The sequence below is a fragment of the Notothenia rossii genome (assembly GCF_949606895.1).
Source record: "Notothenia rossii genome assembly, chromosome: 1".
Taxonomy (NCBI): Eukaryota; Metazoa; Chordata; class Actinopteri; order Perciformes; family Nototheniidae; genus Notothenia; species Notothenia rossii.
Genome location: NC_136912.1, coordinates 8,335,058 through 8,361,003, shown reverse-complemented (window position 1 = coordinate 8,361,003; position 25,946 = coordinate 8,335,058). Strand labels below are relative to the sequence as shown.

Here is a 25,946-nt window from a genome sequence, read left to right as displayed (position 1 = left end):
TCTTAAGTGATTCCTTAGTCCATCAAATGGCAGAAAATAGTGAAAAAGTTGACAGTTTCCAAGAACACAAAGTTCTGTATTACAATTACATGAATCAAACATCATTATATAGGGAAAGCTGGAAAAGGAAAATATAATACCTATTTTTCTAATTGAATGACTCGACGTAAAATGTATAGAGATTTTTTTTTTCTCTTATTTCTTTTAGTTTTAAAGTGTTTAACCATCGGATTTCTCCGTGCGCGTTTTCCCTCCTTTGTCCCACTTCGCTTTCCTTACTAACAAAGGGGCGGGGACATAGAAAGGTCACGGAAGAGGTGCATGCTGGGAAACCACGTGTAGTGGAAGACCAGAGAGGTATGGCTACAGTTTTGTGATTATTGTTATTTTTAAACTATGTTTCAAACACATTTCGTTTACATATACATGCTCTGTGTTGTGTGCATTTGTCAGCTGCTGTCTGGTTTTCCCGCCGTTACTGTTCATATTCACTATGTCGGACATATTGTTTACATGTTGACTGAAACTGAAGCAAAGCGCCGGATTTCTGACATTTAACCATGCATTTAACTCAGATTTAACATTTCATTTTTAGATAGCAGAAGTCAAAAAGGCTCTATATTTCTCACAGTGAAAATACTGGGTTTCTTTTGTTCATTACATGCTCACTTATTAGTGATCCAGTCACAGCTTCAGTAATACCTAATGACTGTTTTAACCGTTATAAGTTGTTTAAATACATTTACTTAAGTGCTACTATTTAGTAATGAATGTGTTCTTTACTAGTGTTGCATCCATACTATTATATATGATGCTGATGTTGGTCATTCTGCAAAACAAGTACTCTTACTTCAGTTTCTAAGATTTTCAACGACATAATTACTCTGTAGCTATGTTAGTTTGACAATAAAGACCCTTGAGTTATTTAAAGTATATTTGAATGCAGGATTTCAGCTGTAACAAACCCCCTATTGTCTTCAAGTAATAGTTTATTTTGTTAAATGTAAAAGAGGGGTGTTTAAAACTCATATGACAAGCGAGACTACTTAATTATTCCCAAACCAAATTCCAAAAACAGTACAAAACATAGGTTTAAGAAACTTTGTCAGTTGTCCTTGAGTAACCTCAACAGTTAATTGATTGTCTCAATAATCTTCAGTACATTATCAGTCTGTAGAGGATAATCAATACTAGCTAGCTTGTGTTATAACAAGGTTTATAGAATCATACATACATATATTTTCAGTTCTTGAATCACTCTGGACTAGTTTTCACCATTACCTATACCAAAATCAATACTTTTTTCCAATAACCTCTTCAGGATATGTGTAATAAAACATGCTATCATTCTTAAATGTACAGCTATATAATCATAAGCTTGAAAGTTTGGTGCACTAAATACACACAATCTTCTGGAATAAAGACACTCATACACATGAAATAAGAAAGAAGCTTAATGCTTGTTGTCCATGTGACTAATCCAACAATATGTCCTTTCTCTATTGGTCAGGTGACACGTACAGTTTGCCACCATGTCGTCCAATAAGAAGGGCGGCGATGAGCGTTTCCTCCGGGTTCAGAAGGACCCCAGGTTTTGGGAGATGCCCGAGAGAGAACGTAAGATCAAGATCGACAAGCGTTTCCAGTCCATGTTTCACGACAAGCGCTTCACGGAGAAATACACGGTGGACAAGAGAGGCCGACCCATCAACCAAACCTCCACCGAGGACCTGAAGCGCTTCTACAACGTCTCCAGCTCAGAGGACGAAGACGACGATGAGGAGGGTGTGAAGAGCAAGAAGGTGGCAGAGCGCAAGAAGAAGAAAGAAGTGAAGGAGAAGCTGGTGAAGGTGGAGAAAGAAGTGAAGAAAGGAAAAGCAGTGAAGAGCAAAGACATTAAAGCTAAAGGACCGCCGCCTGAACGAGGGGTCAGAGTCATAGAAGAGGGTGAGTAGATGTCTCTGAGGCTAATATTCACTGATGCAGGCTGAGGAAACGAGCACAGATTCAACTTAATAGATAAAAAGCATGTTTACACATACAAGGAATTTGCCTTGGTGTGTAAGGTGCATAAAAAACACAGGTAAAGAAGAGAAAAAGTAAGAAAAACAACCAAAAAACAATAAAAAAAAACGAACTATTATATGTTAAGATATAGAAAATACATTTAATCTGGATATCCCAAAAATCTATGTACAGTATTCTTTGACAACATACTCAAATGTGCAAATGTGCATGTATCTCAATAGATTTCATGCAGGAAACCAAAAAAAAAAAACTATAAAATTGAAGCCAGAGCTTTAGATTGAAAGCCTGGTTAAAGGTGGGGTAGGTAATTCACTTCAGAAACACTTTTTGTTATATTCCATGGAATGCTCTTAAAGGTCCCATGTCACGCTTTTCCGGTTATTACCCGTCCCCTTCTGTGTTATGAAGGTTTTTATGCATGTTAACGGTCTGCAGATTCAAAACCCTCAAAGTATACCTCCCCAAAACGCCTCGTTGGACATACGTCACTGTCCATTGATTCTTCCAGGTACCACATGATGTCATGCGTTACCCGGAACCAAATAGACCAATCCGTGGAGCCGTTACGTTACGTCCGCGGAGCCGTTACGTTAAGCCCCCGCTGATTGGTCCAAATTGACCAATCCACAGACTTCCTCACACACATACTCAGTGCATGCAGCTCTGCTGATCTCTCCTCCCTGGCTGCAGGCTGATAACAGACAGTTGGGATCGCGGCGAAATTCTCTCTGCAGACCCATTCTGGCAGCGTTTATCAACCTTTTTCTTACTCAATATCAAGCCACACTTATTGTTTTTACTTCGGCTGTGACTTTGTGTGTGCTCAGGGTGAGTTTGGCTGTGTATCGCTAAACAAGGAAACCACACCTCCACGGAGCTCAGCGCGATTCACAACGTCCCGACCAATCAGAGCACACTGTGCTCACAGGGAGGGTGGGGGCTGGAGCTATTGGAGCTACAACGAGCCGTTAAAGGCAGCGAGTGAAATTCAGTGAATACACGTAGTTTACAGAGATGCTGTATGAGAAACCAAAGTGATTTTGGATAATTGCACAATATAAATCTATTCTAGTAGACCTCAACAATGGAATTATGATCAGTGGAAATGGCCATGACATGGGACCTTTAACATCCCGATAGCAATTAATTCATGAAATGCTTTGACAATAAATACATAACAAAAATGTAATGTGGAAGCCGTGGCGCTGTAACAAGCACGACCAATCATCTGAGCCGGCCCGGCTAAAATAACTGGATTGCCTACCTGCCTGTCAGCTTTCCATCTGTGCACAAACTTATCTTGTGCCCTCATTGGTCATGTGCGCGTTCGTGTGTTAGAGGAGGGGCTCTGTAAGGAAGTCTGAAGGAAGGGGCAGATTCTTTTCGGCTGCGTACTTTCAAATTGTAGCACACTCGAGCTGGTTTCTCCATTCTTACCTACCCTACCTTTAATACAATATATGATTTTGTGTTGCAACAGGTTTCAATTGTGTCCACAAGGGTCTGTTGAAAGATGCAGGATGAGGCAACGAGCCAAGATTCAACATTACAACTTAATTTGTTTCTGTATAGGGCTGCACGATTTTGAAAAAAAATCTAATTGCGATTTTTCTGACAGATATTGCGATTCGACTTGCAATATTTTTTTTAAGCGACCCAACGGAAGTTTATTGTAAAATGCGGCCATATCTCCGGCTAGGAAGGTCGTATCAACGTGCTCCCGTCTCTAGCACCCCCGCAGCCCGAGCTACGGGCTGCTAAACTTACGAACTGAACTAAAGAACTAAACTTACATGAAACTTCCGTTGGGTTGCTTTAAAGTCGAGCTTCAGTTTAAGATTCACCCTGTAATAGAAACATGTGATGGAACATTACTAACCTGACTCAGACGGTTTGTTTCACCAAACCATCTAGGAAAGCTCCTTCGGAAGCCATTTGGAAAGGGCAGGCACTTGCAAAAATACTTGGCAGTTGATTGGACCAATCTGTCTATCACCTTCTATCATGGGCCACTTCTGACAATGGCTGGTACATGTGGAGCACAGCACTTCTCATTGGTGTGGATGACTGTCACACAAGAAGAAAGAAAGAAAAAGTAAAAAATTTTTTTTTTTAAATCGCAGGCTTTGCGATTTGATAATCGCATCATTTCAAATTTCGATTTAAAATCGATTAATCATTCAGGCCTTTTTCTGTATAATGTTTTATTTGTGTATCAACATATTAGACATCAATAATAACATTGTTGGGTCGCCGCCTGAACGAAGGGTCAGAGTCATAGAAGAGTAGATATTCACACATTCAGGCGGAGCAAAACAAGCACAGATACTATTAACCCTCTGAGACCCACATAGGACATTTCCGTTTCTGTATATGTTTGTGTTTTGCCTATAAAATTGTAATTTCTTTGCAGTATAATCAGGTGTTACACATCCCAGAAATCAGCACAACCTCAGCTATTTGTCCATAAATAAATAAAAAACAGAGCTTGAATCTTTTACTTATTTCATTAAAAATAACTGCTAACCATAACATTGAAAGAAACATTCAACACAGACATTTGCACACATTTATTATCATTGTATCAGAACTGATTAGAAGATTCTAACTGATTCTGTTCATTAGTTATGCCCATTCTTTTGGGCAGTGTCCATGGGCGTTCTTTTGCCAGGAATTGTCATTTTTTGGAAAACCAGAACAAAAACTCTAATATTGAAGCCAGACCTCTCTAGATTGAACGCCTGGGGAAATAATGGCCCAATCCCAAACCACGCCCTACACCCAAACAGTAAACAGCGTGTTTACAAGACCCTCCAGAAAAACGCGGGCAAAATCCTTGATTATGCGATTAAACATGCGGGGTTTTATGTGATTTTATGCGGTGAAATTGCGGGAAGTTAGGAAATATGCGGAAAGTTGCGAAATATGCTAAATATGCGGGGAAAATAATAACAATTAAAAAAAATATTGGGCTGTCTTATTTATTCTCTCTCACACACAACCGTCCACTAACGTTAAACCCCTTTACTATTCAATTAAACACATTCAATGTTTATTTATTGTAAAAGCAATTGGGCTATTTTAATCTCACACACACACCACCCCCCCCCCCCCCCCACACACACACACACACACACACACACACACACACACACTTCTCCGCCTCATTCTGTTTTCATTTACTCGTTCGTTATCTGCAGCTTTAATCTTGTAGGCTACTCACTTCGTTTCTTGTAGCCATCGAAAGGGTTTTGGAGGTTGATGCCTCGTGAACGTGAGTTGTTTGGCTCTCTTGTCCGCAGCAGCAGAAAGCATTTTCGAATGTTTGAATGAATCAAAGTGGGTCGTCACCGTCGATTTTCTCTTATGCTCCAACACACAGTTGCACGGGGTGAAGAATAGTTTCCCCCCACTTTTTGCCCGGTCTTTAGTAGAAATGTTCGTTGGTAAATGAGCTCTATACAGTGTTGTTTACATTCTGTGATGCGCGAGCTGATGACGTCACGTGAAGACGAGTAAAAAAAATTTCTTCTCAACTTTGTGTGGAAAAATGCGGGGATTATGCAGCCTTTTGATAAATCTGCGGCCTTTTGCTGATTATGCGGTAAATTCTGCGATCGCAGAATCGCGTTTTTCTGAAGGGTCTAGTTTACTGACGGACACACACAGCATTGAGTCCGGTCAGGTAGGGCAGACTCGCTGTTTGAGGGCTTGATAGCCCACTCCAGATTTGTTGGTTTGGAACAGCACTTAATGTGGCGGACCCTCCGCGCGAACGGAGGGGTAGTGTGTAGTGTGTAGTGTGTAGTGTGTAGTGTGTAGGTGTAGGCGTAGGGCGTAGGGCGTAGGGCGTAGGGCGTAGGGCGTAGGTGTAGGGCGTGGTTTGGGCCAAAGTGTATGTTTTTGTGGTGCAACGTGTTTCAATTGTGTCCATGAGGGTCTGTTGAGGAAACGAGCCCAGACTCAACATTACAACCTAATTTGTTTCTGTATAATGTTTTATTTGTGCACCATCAACATATTAAGCATCAATAATAACATTGTTGTTGTTTAAGTATCTGCACAAATAACTGATCAGACATTCTTGAAGCCACTTCCTCAGATACTAAAAGGTCAGCAGATTTATGACCCTTTTTATTATTTCCTTCAGACGATGAAGAGGAAGATGAGGAGCCGGAAACTGCCAAGAAGGGAGACGCTGATCTGGGAGACAGCTTCACAGACGGCAGTGAGGAGGAAGATGATGAGGAGGATGAGGAGGATGATGATGATGATGATGATGATGAAGAGGGGAGTGATGTGGCGAGCGGATCCGATGAGGAGGAGTCCGGTTTGGATTCAGACAGCGACAGCGAGCCGGATCTGGCCCGAGGAAAAGGAAACGTAGAGACCAGCTCTGATGAAGATGATGAAGAGTATGTGAATGCCATCCTGAAGAAAGAGGAAGAGGAGATCGAACACGACTGGGGCGAGCTCGCTAAAGACGCTCTGAGGAACGACGAGGTGAGGGGGGGAGGGGGCTGCTGGGGGGGAACTCTTCTGTCTCACGTTTTGTGCATTGTGTGCAGGAAACTAGGAAAAAAAGCATTAATTGTCTCCATGTGAGTGTCTGTGATTTGGCGACACAGCTTGGTATAGACTTAATATTGGAGCTGAAGTTCAACTTAAAAAAAACTCACACCCTTCCAACATGTACACCTTTTAAATTAACACTGCTATAACTAACACATCTGAAAACTTAAAAAGCTGAACATCTCACTAGTGATGCCGAGGTGTTAACACTCATTCACTGTGTGTGTTTTCTGTGTGTGTGTCTGTCAGGTTTCTGCGCGGCTGGGCGTCTGCAACATGGACTGGGATCGGATGAAAGCCAAAGACCTGCTGGCTCTGTTCAACTCCTTCCTCCCTAAAGGAGGCGCCGTGCTCTCCGTCAAGGTAACATAGTTTATAAGCCACACTAGATGTACAATAAAGTGTGATATATATACAGAAAATTATAAAAGGTGAACAATAAATAAATATAGAATAGAATTGGGAGGGAAGAAACCCCTCTTTAATGGTCACACAGCACACAGTGACATGTGTTCTCTGCATTTAACCCATCCTAGTACCAGGAGTCTAGTACTAGGAGCAGTGGGCAGCTAATTTACAGCGCCCGGGGAGCAATGGGAGTGGGGGGGGGGACGGGGGATGTCCGGTGCCTTGTTCAAGGGCACCACGGCAGGGCAGGAGATGAACTGGGACCTCTCCAAGTAGCAGTCCACACTCCATATTTTAGGTCTGGTCGGGGACTTGAACCGGCGACCCTACAGCTCCCAGTCCAAGCCCCTACGGACTGAGCCACTGCCGGACGTAAATATGTAATATATACATGCATATGTCATCACTATTAATGCCGCTAACTTACACAATAGGGGAGGCGTGTGGCGCGGTGGAGTAGTGCGTTGGTGTTCGGATCAGGGGAGCACAGGTTCAAACCCCGCTGCAGTCAGCATGTGGTTGTGTCCCCGGGCAAGACACTTCACCCCAAATTGCTCCTGTGGGGATTGTCCACAGTATTGAGTATGTAAGTCGCTTTGGATAAAAGCGTATAACAAGTAACATGTAAAAAGAATATGATCACAATAAGCGGCACACATATCACACACAGCATGTAGCACAAGCTAACACATAGCATGTAGCACAAGCTAACACATAGCATGTAGCACAAGCTAACACATAGCATGTAGCACAAGCTAACACATAGCATGTAGCACAAGCTAACACATAGCATGTAGCACAAGCTAACACATAGCATGTAGCACAAGCTAAGACATAGCATGTAGCACAAGCTAACACATAGCATGTAGCACAAGCTAACACACAGCATGTAGCACAAGCTAACACATAGCATGTAGCACAAGCTAACACATAGCATACACACATTACACACACATTACATGCAGCTCAACCACACACAATTGCACAAACAACCAGCAAAAACGTACCTCGTAGGCTGCTAGTCACTTAGAGGGACAGATCACTTAGGCTGCATCTTTTCACTGCGTTGCTCTGGAGTTGCGATTGCCAAGTACAGCGATTAATAAAACAGGTGTAACGCATACAACACCGCAGATTAGTTCCGCTTCTATTAGCGTTGCACATTAAAGAGAGGAACCAAAATACAGAGTGGAACAAATGAATAACAGAGAAAATGAAGACAGTTACAGATAGCATCTTTTCAAAGTGGTCTAGTGTGGATAAAGTCTAAATAAGGGCACTTTTTAAATAGCTGAATGTTGTCCGTAGGAGCATTAAACAGCAATGCATTATGGGTTTTATTGTAGATCTTCCCGTCAGAGTTCGGGAAGCAGCGTCTGAAGGGCGAGGAGACGCAGGGACCGATGGAGCTCAAAGCTCTTCCCGACGACTCGGAGGACGACAACGAGGAGGAGAGGTAACACACAGCGGGGTTTATCGCTGAAACTTTCTTACATTAATATAAATCATATATTTTAATCAGTCAGCTCACACAAATCATAACTCCCACGTTCCTCTTGGTGTAACGAGCAAGGTAGAGCTAACTTGAATTGCTTTATATTCTGCTGCTGGATATTTTAACCTATAATTATACCTCAATATTTGATTAATATTTTTTATTAGCTCATAATCTCAATCTCAAAAGTAACTAGTAACTGAAACTAGGAGAATATGTAGTCGAGTTACTTTACACCAATGGAAAGTATAGAGTTGGATAGGTATAATTCAGATTATGTTAGCTTTGATATATTTATGGTCTTGATTTGTTTGTTTTTGTGTGTATTGTATACACTTAACTACGCTTTAAATACACCATAACAAAAATGTCAAAAATAACTTTATATGAAGTGATAGAGTTGTAGAGTCAAAGTCACGGGAGAGCAAGAACATTAATATGAAGGTAACAGGCCAATCAAGTTCCTTAACTAAAGTGATATTGGTGTGTGTGTGTATGATTGGTTTTGTTTAATAATGATTCCACCTTGTTTTAAAAAAATTTGCTTCACACCAATCTTATATCAAATGTTAATGTGTGTCGATGGAGTTTCTCCTTTCTCCATGAAATTAGGTTAACTTGTGGCATAAATTCAAACTCTGCTTTAACAGGCTTGAGTTGCCTTCCTCTGTATCTGATAATTGTGTGTGTGTGTGTGTGTGTGTGTGTGTGTGTGTGTGTGTGTGTGTGTGTGTGTGTGTGTGTGTGTGTGTGTGTGTGTGTGTGTGTGTGTGTGTGTGTGTGTGTGTGTGTGTGTGTGTGTGTGTGTGTGTGTGTGTGTGTGTGTGTGTGTGTGTGTGTGTGTGTGTGTGTGTGTGTGTGTGTGTGTGTCCTCTCAGAGGTTACAGAGAGAAGATGCGTGATTACCAGTTCAAGCGGCTGAAGTATTTCTACGCTGTTGTGCAGTGTGATACTACGGACACCGCTGCAAAGATCTACGAGGAGTGCGACGGCTACGAGTACGAGAGCAGCTGCTCAGTGCTGGACCTACGGTGAGAAGAGGAGGAACAATTCAGATCTAACTCGCTGAAACTAATCGAGAGAAAAACAATGATTTTGTTGGGAAAATACTGAATGTCCTCTTCCTATATGAGTCCACATGATAACAAAGGTATCCCAACTTTAGCTGTGAACATGACAGGATGTGTGATTAGCTAGAAGAGCATCAGGACTGTTTGAGGCATATGATAGCTATGTGATTAACATGATGATTCAGCCTCTATGGAGAGAGACATATGACAAGCATGCTCATTTCTGACGTGGAGCTAATCTGAAGTAAACATTGAATACTGCTTTCTATTCCTCCATCTTGAGACTGTGTGAGGATTTTTGAGATTTTGAGAAAGTCAGAATTTAGAGAAAAAGTCAGAATTTAGAGATTCTGAGAAAAAGTCAAAGTTTTAAAGAAAAAGTCAGAATTTAGAGATTTTGAGAAAAAGTCAGAATTTAGAGATTTTGAGAAAAAAGTCAGAATTTAGAGATTTTGAGAAAAAGTCAGAATTTAGAGATTTTGAGAAAGTCAGAATTTGGAGATTTTGAGAAAAAGTCAGAATTTAGAGATTTTGAGAAAAAGTCAGAATTTTGAGATTTTGAGAAAGTCAGAATTTGGCGATTTTGAGAAAAAGTCAGAATTTTGAGAAAAAGTCAGAATTTTGAGAAATATTCAGAAATTTGAGAAAAAGTCAGAATGTTGACATTTTGAGAAAAAAGTCAACATTTTTAGAGAAAGTCAGTATTTTGTACATGACAAGATATATGATTACTTCGAAGAGCCGGTATTCCTCCATCTTGTGACTGTGTGAGGATTTTGAGAAAAAGTCAGAATTTAGAGATTTTGAGAAAAAGTCAGAATTTTGAGATTTTGAGAAAAAGTCAGAATTTTGAGATTTTGAGAAAAAGTCAGAATTTTGAGAAAAAGTCAGAATTTTGAGATTTTTAGAAAAAGTCAGAATCTTTTGAAAAAGTCAGAATTTTGAGATTTTGAAAAAAAGTCAGAATTGAGATTTTGAGAAAAAGTCCAAATGTTGAGAAAAACTCAGAATTTTGACAAATGTTTTGAGAAAAAGTCCGGATTTAGAGATTTTGAGGAAGAGTCAGAATTTTTTTTTAAAAGTCAGAATTTATAGATTTAGAGAAAAAGTCAGAATTTTGAGATTTTGAGAAAAAGTCAGAATTTTGAGAAAAAGTCAGAATGTTGAAATTTTCAGAAGAAAGCCAACATTTTCAGAAAAAACTGACAGGATGTATGATTTCCTAGAAGAACCGGTATTCCTCCATCTTGTGACTGTGTAACTCCCTCTCTTGTATATCAGCATGTGAAGGGCACTGTTCAGAAACTAGCTGATGCTCTGTATGTGATGACTACTTCCATTCTGGAGAAATACATGGATCCTGAGATTGAAGCTCAAGCCGAGGACCAGTGATATTTTTCTAACAGATTTAAAACCCTTTTAGGTTTATTCCTGAGGGAGTAACGTTTGACGATGAGCCCAAAGACGTGGCGACGGATGTGAACCTCGCAGTGTACACTCCCAAAGTCTTCACCTCCTCCGCCAACGCTACATCAAAGGTAAGAAGACTCAGAGTTACTGTAGTAGAAAATACTGCATGGAGAAGTCAGAAGGAAAGTGCAACAGAGCGATTAATTGTAATGTAAAATATTGAGAAACTCTTAAAACTGTCTTGGTTTTAATTTGATGTTTTAACTACTATCTTCCTGACTTTCATAAAGTAAAGTAAGTATTTGGGCACAGATATTTCAACATAATCGCCAGGGCTTTCAGTGTTAACGTCACATGTGTTCGACCTTCAGGTGCAGCTGACGTGGGACGAGACGGACAACGAGCGAGTGACGGCTCTGGAGAGAAACTTCAACAAAGACGAGCTGCTGGCCATGGACTTTAAAGCTTACCTGGCCTCCTCCAGTGAGGAAGAGGAGGAGGAAGGAGAGTCTGTGTTTGGAGAGGCGGAGAGTGAAGACGATGACTCGGCAGCAGAAGAAGAGGGTGAGAAGGCAACTAAAGACGCATTCATGTGCAGGAAACTCAGAGATAATTTTTGTCCCTGAAGCATAATACTGTTAAACTCTTGTGAAGTGTCACCTCTGATACGCTGCTGATTGATACGGTTTTTACTCAGTCCAGGCATAAAAGGTGTGTCCTTACACACCACCTCGAGGTACCCATAAACTCCCTTCTTTCTATACTACCTCCAGTCATCAATTTACATTACTTATCTTTTCCTGTTAGTTTATCCCTTTAGATCAGTGGTCGCCAACCAGTCGATCGCGATCGACCGGTCGATCGCGAGTGTGGTGCGGGTAGATCGCGGACCGTTAAAAAAAAAAAGTAACAGAAAGAAAAATAAAATTAAAATAATAATGTTTGAAAAATACGTTTTTAGATGTAAACCTATCATCCACCACCCCGTTAGCAGGTGCCACTTGATTGACGTATATTTGAGACACCTCAATAATATAATACATTTACCTCATCATGACACAAGAGACGACAGCAGGACTGTAATTTCCCGTGTTCAGTGAACGCAACAGAGGCAAGACACCAGACCAATCAGAGAGTTGCATGGAAATACACGTGTGTTTGTGTCATTCAAAGCTGATGTTAGCATCTGGTTAGCTAGCTGCACTAACGGACATAAGGAGCTGTTTCCACAACAAGCTGGAGGAGAGTCCTCTCCTGTCAGACTGAGGGGCTCAGGTGAGCTGAAGGACTCTGAGTGTTTAGAACGGTTTGTCACAAATTATTCAAAAGATTATTTCCGCGGCACACCTTCATCATTATAGTTATACAAACAATAAGAGAATAAATAAAAAACAGGTATGAAATAGCCTACTATATGGCAGTAAAAAAAGAATACAGTTTAAAAGGGGAGTGATTTGTAAAATATCCATAAAGAAAAAGAAAATCTGTTTACAGTTCTGTTTCATATGGGTGCTGAGAGAGGTATCCATAGATCTCTTCATGTTGCTCTCAAAGTGCACCAGATTGATGCTTTCAACTTCAATATTTAACAAAAAACCTTCTCGGGGGAGCATCCCCCCGGACCCCCCTAGAGGAGGTGAGGTCCGCCCCCCAATGGCACTCTACCCCTGCCTATATGCCGTGAGCTGATTATGGAGCCTTCATTGTAACAGTAATTCAGATGCAATTAGCCGATATAAAAGGCCTCAACTTGGAAGCATTGTCTGGGCCGTCTTTTTCACTAAATTCTGCAATAGGTAGATCTCGCCTTTCACCTAGGCCGAGGTCGGTGATCTTGGGCGTAAAAAGGTTGGTGACCACTGCTTTAGATTGTCACAGACCTGTTAATGAACACACCTCTGAAACCTTTGGGATGTAATACCCGTAAAGCACTGATGCCGTATTTCAGATCAAACGATCCTGGCGACCTCCAATATGACTTAGTTTTTTCTGCAACAGAGTTGACCAGGAGGCCTACGAGGATCTTAGTTTCCTTTCACAAGTGTGAACAGGCAGTTTTATTTATACGCTTTACAAGTTATATCACACCGCACAAAATAATAGATACGTTTTGCTCGGATGTATCTTTACTAGGGTTGCAAGGGGGCGGAACATTTCCGGTAAATTTTCATGGGAAGTTAAGCTGGGGAATTTTGGAAATATTCCATATTGGAATTAATGGGAACTAACTGGGAATTGAGGGTAATGTAATCAAATTGTGTCATATCCAATAAAATATAAACATTTTGTTTTGTCATAAGAAAACATCCATGCAAAATGATACAATTAAAAAAACATGACATTTCAACAGATTTATTTGTAAGTAGAACAGAACAAGTTTTAATTATTTTATTGAACAATCATTTGTTTAATTGAAGAACAAAAACATGAATGTTGAGTTAAATATTACTCATTCCCAGGGGCGGACTGGGATTAAAAATCCCGGGACTCCGCCGGCCCACCTCGGTACCGCAAGTAAATACCGCTAGTAAATTGTCGACGGGGGGGTGCTAGTCACTTATCCGACCGGCCCACATCGTCCGACCGGCCCACTTCAGTACCGGTCCATCGGGATTCGTCCCGATGGCCAGTCCGCCACTGCTCATTCCTCATAAAAAAATGAACAAAAAAAGGGGTGTGGTCTCAATAGCCATGCTGTAATCAGTGTGCTATGTGCATGTGATAGAGGAATGGCATGGATATTCAAGTGTACTTGAATGGCATCTGTTTCTTTTAGTCAAGATTATGCTAAAATATACTTTCCCCAACTATATTTAAGTTCCCTATGAAGAGCCAACCTTCCATTTTGAAAATTCCCAGTTTCTTCCCGGTAATTCCCATAAATTCCCATGGAAAGTTTCCATCTTTGAAAATTCCCGGAATTTTGCAACCCTAATCTTTACATCGAATTGGCAGAAATACAAAATAATAGATACGTTTTGCTTGGATATATATTATATCTGATCCGTCTAGGTTTTGCTGTACTACTAGTTAGCGTTAACCAGTTTGTTCAGTCTTTTCCAAGTGATGCTAGGTTGTTCAGTCTTTTTCTGTCTCCCGGGTCCTTTGTAGCCTCTTCCATCATGACCATCTATGACGTTTTCGTTCCATCGGGCTCATGCGCTTCCCCATTTGTGTCGGACTCCAGCATAGCATCCCTCTCTTTCTGGGTCTGTTAGCATATACATGTTTCCACATCCGTCATCGGTGACAGCAAAATATGAGCTGTCGGAGTTGGTTTTGAAACATGTCACTTGGAGGCTTTTGATTCCCTCCCTTGTGTTGAATTCTTTGTCACCTTTATTCTGCCACATCATTGCTGAGCGGTTATGTAGCGCTCGGTGCCGGTTTTCATCATACTTCCAGATGTAAGTTAAGTGGGGGAAACCTCTTTCCCCATAGCGGAATCCCGCGAGAGTGTCCCAGTTCTTTGGATTGGAGAAGTAGCTGATAAGGCACTTTTGGTATCCTCGGGTGGGACTAAGGGTGTACAGCACTACTCTTCCTTTGGTTCGTTCACCATTCGGGTGCCAGTTATCCCGATCCTTCTTTTCTGGGAGAACGAACAGGTTGTTCTGGCTTCGGAAATCATTTCCCTCTGAAACCTTTTTCATCAGAGGTTTCGAGCCATGCCTTACTTGTATATGCATGGGAGGTTCTTCCTTGTCCAGCCATTTCCCGTATGCCGGACGCCTTTCTTTTGGGCAGATGAAGTAGTCGCCTCCCCATGTGCCTATCACCCACCCTGGCGGGACATTGTGTGATATACCTACGGGCTCCCCGGCAACATACTCTCCTGCCCATGAGACGCTTCGTTTTGCGTCCGCTGGGTCACATTTCTTGTTTGTCTCGTCTGTGAGTTTGAAAGTGACTTGTTTTCTCACCATTTCTTCATCTTTGTGGGGAGGTTGCTCAACATCTTCTCGTTGTTTCTTTTGGCGGATATTCAAAGAAGATTTGTGCGCCTCTGCCCTCTTCTCGTTCATCAGTTGGTCTCTGGCTTGGTGATCGAGCCAGTGTGATGACCTGAATGAGGAGAGGCGGGGGTCCATTTCTGGGTGATAGAATGACATTGGCACCGTGGTCAGGTCTGTCATGTTTCGGGTGTCGAAGCTGCTCCGTTTTCTTGTCTCCTTTATACTCTGTTGCCAACATCCTGTTTGTGTGAGGGTGTGCGTCAGAGCATCGTCTTTTTTGACTGTGGTTTACATTGTGGTGGAATGTTCATCTCGGTTGTTCCGGAAAGCGAGAGGTGTTAAAGCCCAAATAAGGATTTCCTATACATCCTGCTATTTTGCTATAGTGTTTAAAGCCAAATAAGGATTTCCTTGTTTATACATCCTGCTATTTTGCTATAGTGTTTAAAGCCAAATAAGGATGTCCTTGTTTATACATCCTGCTATTTTGCTATAGTGTTTAAAGCCAAATAAGGATTTCCTTGTTTATACATCCTGCTATTTTGCTATAGTGTTTAAAGCCAAATAAGGATGTCCTTGTTTATACATCCTGCTATTTTGCTATAGTGTTTAAAGCCAAATAAGGATGTCCTTGCTTATACATCCTGCTATGCTGCTATTGTGTTTAAGCCAAATAAGGATTTCCTTGTTTATACATCCTGCTATGTTGCTATTGTGTTTAAGCCAAATAAGGATTTCCTTGTTTATACATCCTGCTATGCTGCTATTGCTTTAAACTATATGATATATGACTATGGCATACAGAGTTTTAACACAGTTTTTAACATATTTAAGCTTTTATATAATAAAATACATTGTTCCATTTTCTACATTTGTTCAACAACACACATCTATTAATTCAACATATTTATATAATAATAGAGTTTTTATTCCTCTGTACAGTATTTGACTTTTACATTCGGTTTTATATTTATATATTTATTAATAATAATAATAAAGCTTTTATTTTTATAGCACTTTTGCAGATTATTTGTTAAGAACTTTAAAAGTTACACGCAGCAAAATATAACTTTTATCAGGTTAATAGACACAAGGAGGTAAAATGTATGAAAATAAGATAAATAATGGTTTCTCTCTGACAGATAAGACACAAGACAACTGAGTCGATGCAACAATATAAAATATAAAACCTTCCTCAAAGGAATATTTGTCTTATTCCTACATGTAACTTGCACCATTGTGTCTTTTGCGCTATTTTTAAAGCTATTTTACGCATTTTACGCATTTTAACTCTTATGTTGCGTTCGGGTCTCCCGTGACCCGTTTCAAGTTAAAATGATATAATAACTACGCTCTAGTTTTTTGTATCGGAACAAGGCTTCATGATATCCTCCACAACAACTAAACACTACAAAACAGATTTTGACAATTTTAGCCAAGTCTGAAGGAAAAAAGTAAAATAATTTGGTGTTTGGGGTTTGGGAGACCCACCAGCATTGTTTTGGGTGACTCGGGTCAAATTTGTCCCAATCAAGATTCTTGACTTTAGAAACCCCACCCCCTTCATCAACTGTAACAATAATCTTTTCGCAATATGCTCCTGGGGTGTTTCTCAATGTCGAGTAAAGCTGCTCCAGAGCCACTATTTCAAGCATACTACGTCATCGAGTGCCGCCGAAGGACTGTTCCAATGTCCAGCATACTTGGAATTCTACCGAGCCTGGCGTACTTCGTAGCGAGAAATGTCGAGGCTGCAGATGTGTAGACTACGCGGTCTTAAAATCCCCACAATGCTTTGCGCACGGACCAATTTCCCCAAATCTGTGGCGGAAAATGTAAGATGGGGCCTCTCATATGACGCACACCTGCACACTTGCTCGCCTGTTCCACTCTTCGGGTGGTTTCTCAATCGCGAGGATGCTGGCTTGGTAGTCGCGTACTTCCAAGTCACTTCCTTCAGAAACGAAGCAAGTATGCTTCCAAGCCACGGCTTCGGAAAACGAAGAAGAATGGAACAGGCTAACAAGTGTGCCACTCTCTCTAACGGTTTCAACATAAACTGTACCGAAAATAAATTACCTCACAATGTCTATCTAATTATGAACTTGCTTTACTTACACGGAACACATTTTTCGTGATAACAAACAAATGTAACAAAGTAACATATTTACCAACACATGTTCTACGCCACTACATACTTACATTTAAATGTGTGCTGCGTCGGTTCAGCCATTCTCCGCAAGGGTTTTTGAAATTGGTCCGTGCGCAAAGCATTGTGGGGATTTTAAGGACGCGAAGTCTACCCATGTGCAACCTCGAAATTTCCCCCAAACCAAGGACGCGGCCGCGGTGGAATTCCAAGTATGCTGGAGATTGGAACAGTCCTTCGGCGGCACTCGATGACGTAGCATCCTTGAAGTATTGGCTTGGAAGCCAGAATCCTCGAGATTGAGAAACGGCCTTCGTTTTCCGAATGCCAGGAAGTATTCTTGCCTCGCTTCTGAAGCAAGTGACTCGGAAGACATGTGCTACCAAGCAAGCATACTCAACATTGAGAAACACCCCTGTTCTCCCCTCCCTCTGCCCCCCTCCCCCACGGGAGCTCCACCTTTCTCAAAGAATATGTACACTAACACTTGAACCTGAACACACACATGCACGTGTGCAATATGTGGTGTAATGTGTTTTGGGCCATAAAATTACAACAGGATTGTATGGTTATGAATGCATTATAAGTTAGTTATATCCAATATTGGATCATAGTAAAAAAATGTTGGTGTTTTGGACTGATATAAGTCATGGATAAAAATTGACCCGCGAACACCATGAACGGTAACAGCTTTCGAACACAACACAAGGGTCAAGTATTTTGCAAGTTGCATTGTTGGAGGAGCCTGGGATTTAAGATCTTTATTCGACAACACGACGCTCACAATATATCCTTTTGAATCCAGAAAATAAAAGCTGCTTATATTTAGTGGAAATTCATTCAAATCTGTGGGTTGTAGCAACAACATTGTTTATTTGAAGCAACACCAATAAGTTATAATTGTCTCTTTTTGTTTCTAGTTGTAGCTCAGAAGAAACCGGAGAAGGTGGTAGAGAAGAAGAAGGAGAAGAAGAAGAAGAAGAAGAATAAAAGCGAGGAGCAGATCTCGAAGTACAGAGAGCTGCTGAAAGGCATCCAGGAGAAAGAGAGGAAGCTTCACGAGGAGAAGGACATGGGGATGGAGATCACCTGGGTGCCAGGTACGAGGAGAGCTTCTTATCTCCGCTGGATTTACCCTATGCATTGTTTATTAAAGGGGTTTCTGAAAAGAGTAGAAGTTGTCTTATTTGCAGTGGCGACTGGTCATTAGGGGCACAGCCCCACCTAGTGTCAGCAGAAAGTATTAAAATAATCATTACAAATAATGCAAAAAAAAGACATCTTAAAATATATTTTACGATCATGTTTAATCCTCTGATTCGTCTGCACATTGCTGTTATAGTCTGTGTCTTCTAATTAGTTTCTACAGTGTGCCTCTTGAGCCGTTTTGATTGAGGTGGGTCAAGCCCCTCTATCACTGTCTAAGTGAATGGAAGCTGTAAAAACTACACTGCACATGCTCAGTCTTTTTCTATTCAATGTGTGTGAAAAAAAAAAATCATAGGGGCACTGTGCTGACATACCCACCAAACGTCATCTCATAATTCAGAGAGCCGATTGGCTGTAAGTACGTATGCCGCGAAAAGTGTGGTGTGTGAAGAGGAGACGAGAGAGGTGCAGAGACGCATCCTAAAACCAGGAAGTAAGCTGTGCTCTGGTTCCCTCCACAAAAAAGCAATGAGATTTCTCCATAGGATTTTAGAAAATACCTCGAAATGAGATCTGTGGGAAACGTACCTGTTAGATAAATGCACGTTTTGTTCAGCCGGATAATATCCACATGTCTACCCTACTTTTATCATTTTCTAATCATAAATCTATCGATTAGATTTATGATAGACTTTTGAAACTACAAGAAGATAAGAGGGCTTTTACAAAAAAGTAATAGAGATTTTTGTCCAGAGGGATAGCCAAATGGACTTCATCTTCAAGTCAAGGTAAGACCGCAATTGTATTGAAAATGGGATCTTACTAAGAGAGAACAATCCAATATTTAAATGATAAAATTACATTTTTGGGTATCCTTTTGTTGAACTGTCTGTTTAAAATTAATCGAAGCATCAAACAAAAAAAGCTTTTGAAAATAATATTATATTTAGGTCAACATATAATATTTGTAAACCTGAAGAGTCAGTGCCTCATCAGCCATGAACCTCACTGCAGAAGCTTATATATAGACATCTACGGGTTTTGCGCCCCACCCAGGCCTGGAATTTCGTCATTTTAGGGGCAAGGCCACTTGGCCTTTTGAGTTGTCAATTTTTTAAGGGCACAAAGGCCAAAAGCCAGGGCACCAAGGCCATAAATTAAAACAATGATTTAACATACGATATGAAGTGACTACGATTGTATATGCATTTACAATACTTTTATATATATTTATTAAGCATTCAATGGACACCAAATTGCAATTAAACAAATTCTTTATTAAAACTACAAAGGATTCTTATAGCACAGACATGTTTGGCTCACTGTGAGACTGTGGTAGTGGGCCTACGTCAAGGTGCGTCCTTATTCTGAGTCACTTGAAGATGGAGATGATGACGAGTCAGGGAGATTTGGACTTTTGGGGTTCCTTTGACCATAGGGATGAATATTGGGTCTCCTTTTGTTGATGCCAGCTGCCCACCATCTTGCCATAGCTTCATCACTTTGATATTCGGCAGGAGCACAACCCTGGGATTTGATGAGGAGTAGATCTTCAATTGTTGAAGTGTGCAGGCTTAAACGCCAATCGCCCTGCATTCTCTTCATTACTGAGAACTGCCGTTCAACTTGAGAGGTAGAGACAGGAAAAACTAGGACTATTTGTATTAGGTGCAGCAGATTGGGGTACATTCTTCCCTTCTCCAACAAGAATCTGAACCATAATGGGCGGAAAGTTTCCCTACTATGGTGACGCACAATGTCGTATGTAGACAGTTCAGGCATGCCACAAGACATGTGAATGGGTATTTTGATCGCGTTTTGAAAATTGGGCGATATAAACGAGCAGCAAACTTTGAACTTCCGTCTGCGATCGCCGGTGGTCAAATAAGTCTGCACAGAGGTCTTTGACAGCTAACAACACAGCGCTAACTGCCTAGCACTAGATAATAATAAAAAAAGAACACAACTGCAACATAACTTATCCAAGTAGTAACAAAAACACTTCAAAATATTATAATTATGCATTACCATACGAGCAAGAAATAGTAATGTTATCCATAAAATTACACTTAAAGCTGGACAAATGAAAAACTTAACGGCAAACAGGATCATCACAAAACCTTACCTCACCTCAGCCTTTTCTTGAGCGGAGAATCAGCTAGCTAGGTCCTAGACCGTCCTACGCACATGGACGCGTGAGGGGGTGGGCGGAGATAGGTCCTAGACTGATGTCAACTGTCATCATAGACCGTCCGAGCGGTGCATTCCAGGCTCAAATCAAGCGCACCGCTGATTTTTTTTTCCTCCTTCAAAATATGCTGGCGTTGAAGCCGTGTCAGAAAAGAGTCAGACTGCTAAACCACAAAACTCAGTCAGAGAGGGCATCAAGGCCACTGTGGCCTTATGGCAGATATCATTTTTAAGGGCACAAGGCCAAAGTGGGAGGCCACGAGGGCCATGGCTCAAAGGTGCTCGACAATTCATCGCTTCATTTGCAACCCAGCTTTATTGAAATCGTTCTTCTTTTAATATTAGTCATTTATCATTTTACCATGAACTGCTTTTAAAAAGACACGTTTTTTCTGAAGCAGGTCTATTTCCGAGTATGCTTGCTCAGGTGTATAATGGTGCCTATAGCAACACTGTAAAATGATTTGGGTTGTAAAAAAGGACCCGAAAAATACATTTTAAAGGGGGCCTATCATGCGAAATGCACTTTCTGATGTCTTTTATACATAAACATGTGTCCCCGGTGTGTCAGGGAACTCAGGCAACGTCAGAAAATAAAACATTCTCTCTTTTCCTCCGTACCCAAATCTCTAAAAACGGGGGAACAACGGAGCTGATCCAGATTTGAGTCCGATATGACGTAATATCTGAAATGTGGACTCACAGCCCAATCAGAAACGTTGCTATCAGAAACAATGCCCGACTGTTTTGGACTTAATATGGTCGGTGTTTACATTAGCATGGCTAACACTCAGAGCTAACCTGTACTGGAGAGCATGTGTGTGAAGAAGCAGGAAATAAAAAGGAACTCACCTTGTGGTATAACCGCCAAGAGAGAAAGCCTTTGAGCTCCATACTGTTTCAGAGAGAATCCTTGATAATCCATGATATGGCGTTTCATCACGGCAGTATTTAGTTTAGACAGTAGCTGCCGGGTCCCGCATGAGCTCAGACCCCTCCTTTTTAATTTTGTATCAATAATTTGATAAAATCAGCAGTTTAGAAACAGGAAGTGAAATAGAGGGATATGAGGCATGGCTAGAATGGGTGATCTGTTTGGTATTTTGAGCAAAACACTTCATAGACATGTTTTTTATATATTTGTATATATCTGAGACCTATGCTATTGCCTAAAAATAGCATGATAGGTGACCTTTAAAATAAAAACTAATTTAGAAATGTTTATAAAATAAAGAAAAGAGAAATATCTGCAAGAAATATAAATATACACAAGTACGCAAACAAATCCTAAATTGGGATCAATAAAGTACATCTTATCTTAACTTACATCAAATATATATATTACAAATGACTCAATGAGATGCGCCGTATATTAGAATTTGAAGTGAAAGTTGTGCTGTTTTAAGGAGGTACTGTTTTACAGAAATGTGCAATATATACAAAGCATTGGAAAGCTTCACAGTATTAAAATGACCAAGATGTGCGTTGCTTTGATGAATAAATGTTCCTTTAAATTGTTAAAGTGTGATATCCTTCTACCTGCTCAAACGATGCATCGATCGCTCTATTGGTGTATGGGTCAGAGTAAACACTAAATGTTGTGAAACTCTTCAGTCAGCAGCCGTTATGAGCTGTATTTAGGTTATTAAATGTGTGTGTGATGTGTGTGCAGGGCTGAAGGAGTCGACGGAGCAGCTGGTGAAGCAGAAGTTGGAGGGGAAGGAAACCCTGACGCCTTGGGAGGGCTTCCTGGAGAAGAAGAAGGAGAAGAAGAAACAGAAGAAAACTAAGAAGAAGGAGGTGAGTCGACCTGCCGACACACAACTGGAATCAAAGACGGTTAAACACCTGAACTTTAGAAAGAACATTCATCTGTTTGAAACTCATATCAATATTCCAATTACTTGTATATAGACTGTATCTGTGTTATTGTGTTGCAATGTTGGAGGAGCCTATGACCTCAGATTTTCATCGTCATAACTACACTGTAGCTATGACGATACACGCATGACGATAAAAGCCTTGAATCTCCTTGAAAAGTTAGATACTCTCAGTATATTAGAAATAAGGCGGCTTCAATTTCCTTATTTTTAGTAACTTCCTTATCAGTTGTCATTATATGGTCTTCGCTTTTCCAGCACTGACTGAAATAATCCTCAGTCACAACTCGGCGAATCAGAAAGCAGCAAATCTGTCAGAACTACTTTAGGAACTCAACTCCTAACAACATTTCAGTTTCCCCTCGTAGTTTTCTTCATCAGTTTTATACATTTCCTCTCCTCAGGGCGAGGAGGAAGAGGAGGCTCTCAGTGACGACGAGCTTCCTCCAGACGTCGATCTCAACGACCCGTTCTTCGCCGAGGAGCTCAACGCTGCAGGTAATCAAAACGTATAAATTACATAAAAAAATACGTCTATCAAAGAAGGGTTCTGTAGTTTGCAGTTGATTTACAAAGAGGTGTGTGTGTGTGTGTGTGTGTGTGTGTGTGTGTGTGTGTGTGTGTTTGTGTGTGTGTGTGTGTGTGTGTGTGTGTGTGTGTGTGTGTGTGTGTGTGTGTGTGTGTGTGTGTGTGTGTGTGTGTGTGTGTGTGTGTGTGTGTGTGTGTGTGTGTGTGTGTGTGTGTGTGTGTGTGTGTGTGTGTGTGTGTGTGTGTGTGTTTACCTTAGGACGCTATAAGAGATGACTTCTTCAATGTATTTAGTTTATAAGAGAAGATGGAACTTTATTGATCCGAACTAGGGACATGTGTGTGTTGCAGCAGCATAAAGCAGGTGATACTTAGGACCAGAGGTGTCACAATATACCCGTACTGTTGATACAAATCATATTTAATATAACATAAAATTGTTATATCTTGTTACTGATCCATCGGATAATAAATATACGCTTTTGTATAGTTCAGGGTTCTTACGGTCACTAAAAACCTGGAAAAGTCATGGAAATTCAAAATGCTAAGTTTTGGAAAACAATATTTTTCCCAGAGTTTTGGAAAAGTCATGGAAATGTAACTAAAGTTGCATCAAATATAATTTATATTTTATCTAATCGCCAAAATACTAATAATAAATACTGTATGGTATAGTAATGAAAGGTAAAATGGCTTTTAACTGACGAGGTGTTTTGCTGGTTAGAGATATGAGTTGCTTTAGAAGCTAGTAAGCCTGTTTGATTTGTTTTAGATAGGACCAACATGTTTCATATGCAGACCTTATTTTCCTGTTCCATGTTCAAATAAACCATTTTCAGTGGTACCGCTGAGAAAGAGTCATGTTTTTGCTCATGTAAAATTAGGTAAAGGTCCTGGAGAAGTCATTGAAAACACTGAAAAAAGTGTATGAACCCTGATAGTTTAGCTTTCAGATTATCTCCCCACATTTTCAAAAAACAATAACAAGTTTTTTCCCACCAAATGTAAAGTTTTCTTAATTTTGCCGGGATAATCGTTTATTGAAATCCGATATCTACTCTGAAAGGTTTGGTATCAGTGTTGTTTGATGTGTCCGCAGACAAGCAGAAGACACAGAAGGGGAGGAATAGGAAGAAGAAGAAGGAGGAGGAGCGCACACCCGAGGAGGAAGAGGAGCTGCAGAAACAAAAGGTCAGAGTTCAAATCCAACAGATCCACAGCGGCTCCTCACATCTGTGGAGAAGGAAGCACACTCAGCCATGATGCTAAACGTGTGTGTGTGTGTGTGTGTGTGTGTGTGTGTGTGTGTGTGTGTGTGTGTGTGTGTGTGTGTGTGTGTGTGTGTGTGTGTGTGTGTGTGTGTGTGTGTGTGTGTGTGTGTGTGTGTGTGTGTGTGTGTGTGTGTGTGTGTGTGTGTGTGTGTGTGTGTGTGTGTGTGTGTGTGTGTGTGTGTGTGTGTGTGTGTGTGTGTGTGTGCGCGCAGGCGGAGATGGCCCTGCTGATGGAGGACGACGATGACGAGTCGAAACACAAACACTTCAACTACGACAAGATCGTGGAGGAGCAGAACCTGAGCAAGCAGAAGAAGAAGAAGCTGCTGAAGAAGAAGGGCGAGGAGAAGCTGGAGGGAGACGAGTTCCAGGTCTGTTTAGAGATTTCATCGTGGGGTGGGATGTAGGGATGCATACCGGTATTACCGAAATACCGGTTACTGGTGGCTACGGTATACCGTACCGAAATCAGATCCGATATTATTATTTTTTTTTTTTTTTTTTTTTAAAGTGAGTCCGTGGCCCGTGATGGCGGGTGTTATAAATGAGATTGCATAATCGGTTTTCTTCATATTTTATGTATTTTTCATTGTTTGTTCAGTACTAGAAAGTTAAAAGTCCCACAAATGAACTGTGATGGGATTTGTTTTCTCTCACCAGTGAAGGCAAATGTTGATTTTAAAGATGAGATTTGTTTGTTTGTGCAATGCCGAGATCTCATGACCTTTATTCTATTATGTATTTGTTCTCTAGTCGAATCTCCGGTTTAACATTAATTATAACGGTGCTATAACGGTCTGTTTGCATTGACGAGATGTGCTATTCACGCGGCACACCTGATGGCGGGTGTTCTAAAAGATATTCCATAATCGGTTTTCTTCATATTTTGTATGTATTTTTCATTGTTTGTTCAGTACTAACAGGTCCAAGAAGTCCCACACTTGAATTTAATATTCATTTGACATGTTAACTATATCGTAAAGCGCTTCATGGGAGTAATTGTGGGATGATACATTTTCAAAGTATCACGATATGTATCGGTTGAGTATCGGTATCGTTCAGTGGTATCGGTATCGTTCAGTGGTATCGGTATCATAAAAAAGTCAACGATATGCATCCCTATGTAGTCTGGGTAAAGACAGCTGGAGGAGTACTCTAAAAGTTACATTCGGAAAAGTCATGTAGGGACCCAAATGTCAAAACATATTTATCCACTTTCGCTGGAGTTGTAATTATTACATTGCATTTAGCTGACGATAAGTGCTTAGTTAGTAATTCAAGTGGATTACTTCACACGATAAAACAAACACAAGTACAGTGAGTGAACTCTCCTATTTAGCACTAATCCCTCTCCCTTCCCCTCTGTGTGTCCAGGTGGACGTTAAAGACCCTCGTTTCCAGGCCATGTTCACGTCCCACCTGTTCAACCTGGACCCCTCCAACCCCAGCTACAAGAAGACCAAAGCCACGCAGAGCATCCAGGTGGAGAAACAGAGGAGGCGAGAGGTGGAGCAGCGGCGCACCGAGGAGGAACTCAGCGCTCAGAGCCTCCCCAAAACACAGGGGGAGAAACGGGAGAATGACTCCGAGGGCGCTGAGACCACCTCGAAGAAAGCAATAGACCCCAGTCTGTCTCTGCTCATCAAGTCCATCAAAAGCAAAACGGAGCAGTTTCAGGCCCGGAAGAAACAGAAGCTCATGTAGGACTGAGACTCTTCCTAACATCACAGAGAAATGTGGACAGCTGTGTTTATTCCTTTTGTATGTGTTTGTACAGGACAACTAGTGTGAGAAGAGGAACTGTGCAAACTTTTAGTAAAAACGTAACCCTGGTACATCA

General features: G+C 40.9%; 1 protein-coding gene across 1 annotated transcript; it reads left to right on the top strand.

The window, feature by feature from the left end:
* The first annotated feature begins 274 nt into the window (after positions 1-274).
* LOC307031450 (ESF1 homolog) lies at positions 275-25,946 on the top strand. Its single transcript, XM_079668577.1, has 14 exons — positions 275-357; positions 1,511-1,947; positions 6,179-6,531; positions 6,850-6,963; positions 8,355-8,464; positions 9,382-9,534; positions 10,997-11,111; positions 11,355-11,547; positions 18,009-18,188; positions 22,100-22,227; positions 22,712-22,805; positions 23,935-24,026; positions 24,319-24,477; positions 25,481-25,946. Exons 2-14 carry the CDS (start codon positions 1,533-1,535, stop codon positions 25,808-25,810), a joined length of 2,436 nt encoding a protein of 811 aa, XP_079524703.1. The 5' UTR covers positions 275-357; positions 1,511-1,532; the 3' UTR covers positions 25,811-25,946.

Bases quoted from the DNA above. Each gene is read 5' to 3' on its own strand.
- LOC307031450 (XM_079668577.1), top strand. From the start codon at position 1,533: ATGTCGTCCAATAAGAAGGGCGGCGATGAGCGTTTCCTCCGGGTTCAG. The intron at 18,189-22,099 runs GTACGAGGAGAG...ATGTGTGTGCAG, and splicing joins GGAGATCACCTGGGTGCCAG to GGCTGAAGGAGTCGACGGAG. The intron at 22,806-23,934 runs GTAATCAAAACG...ATGTGTCCGCAG, and splicing joins CGAGGAGCTCAACGCTGCAG to ACAAGCAGAAGACACAGAAG.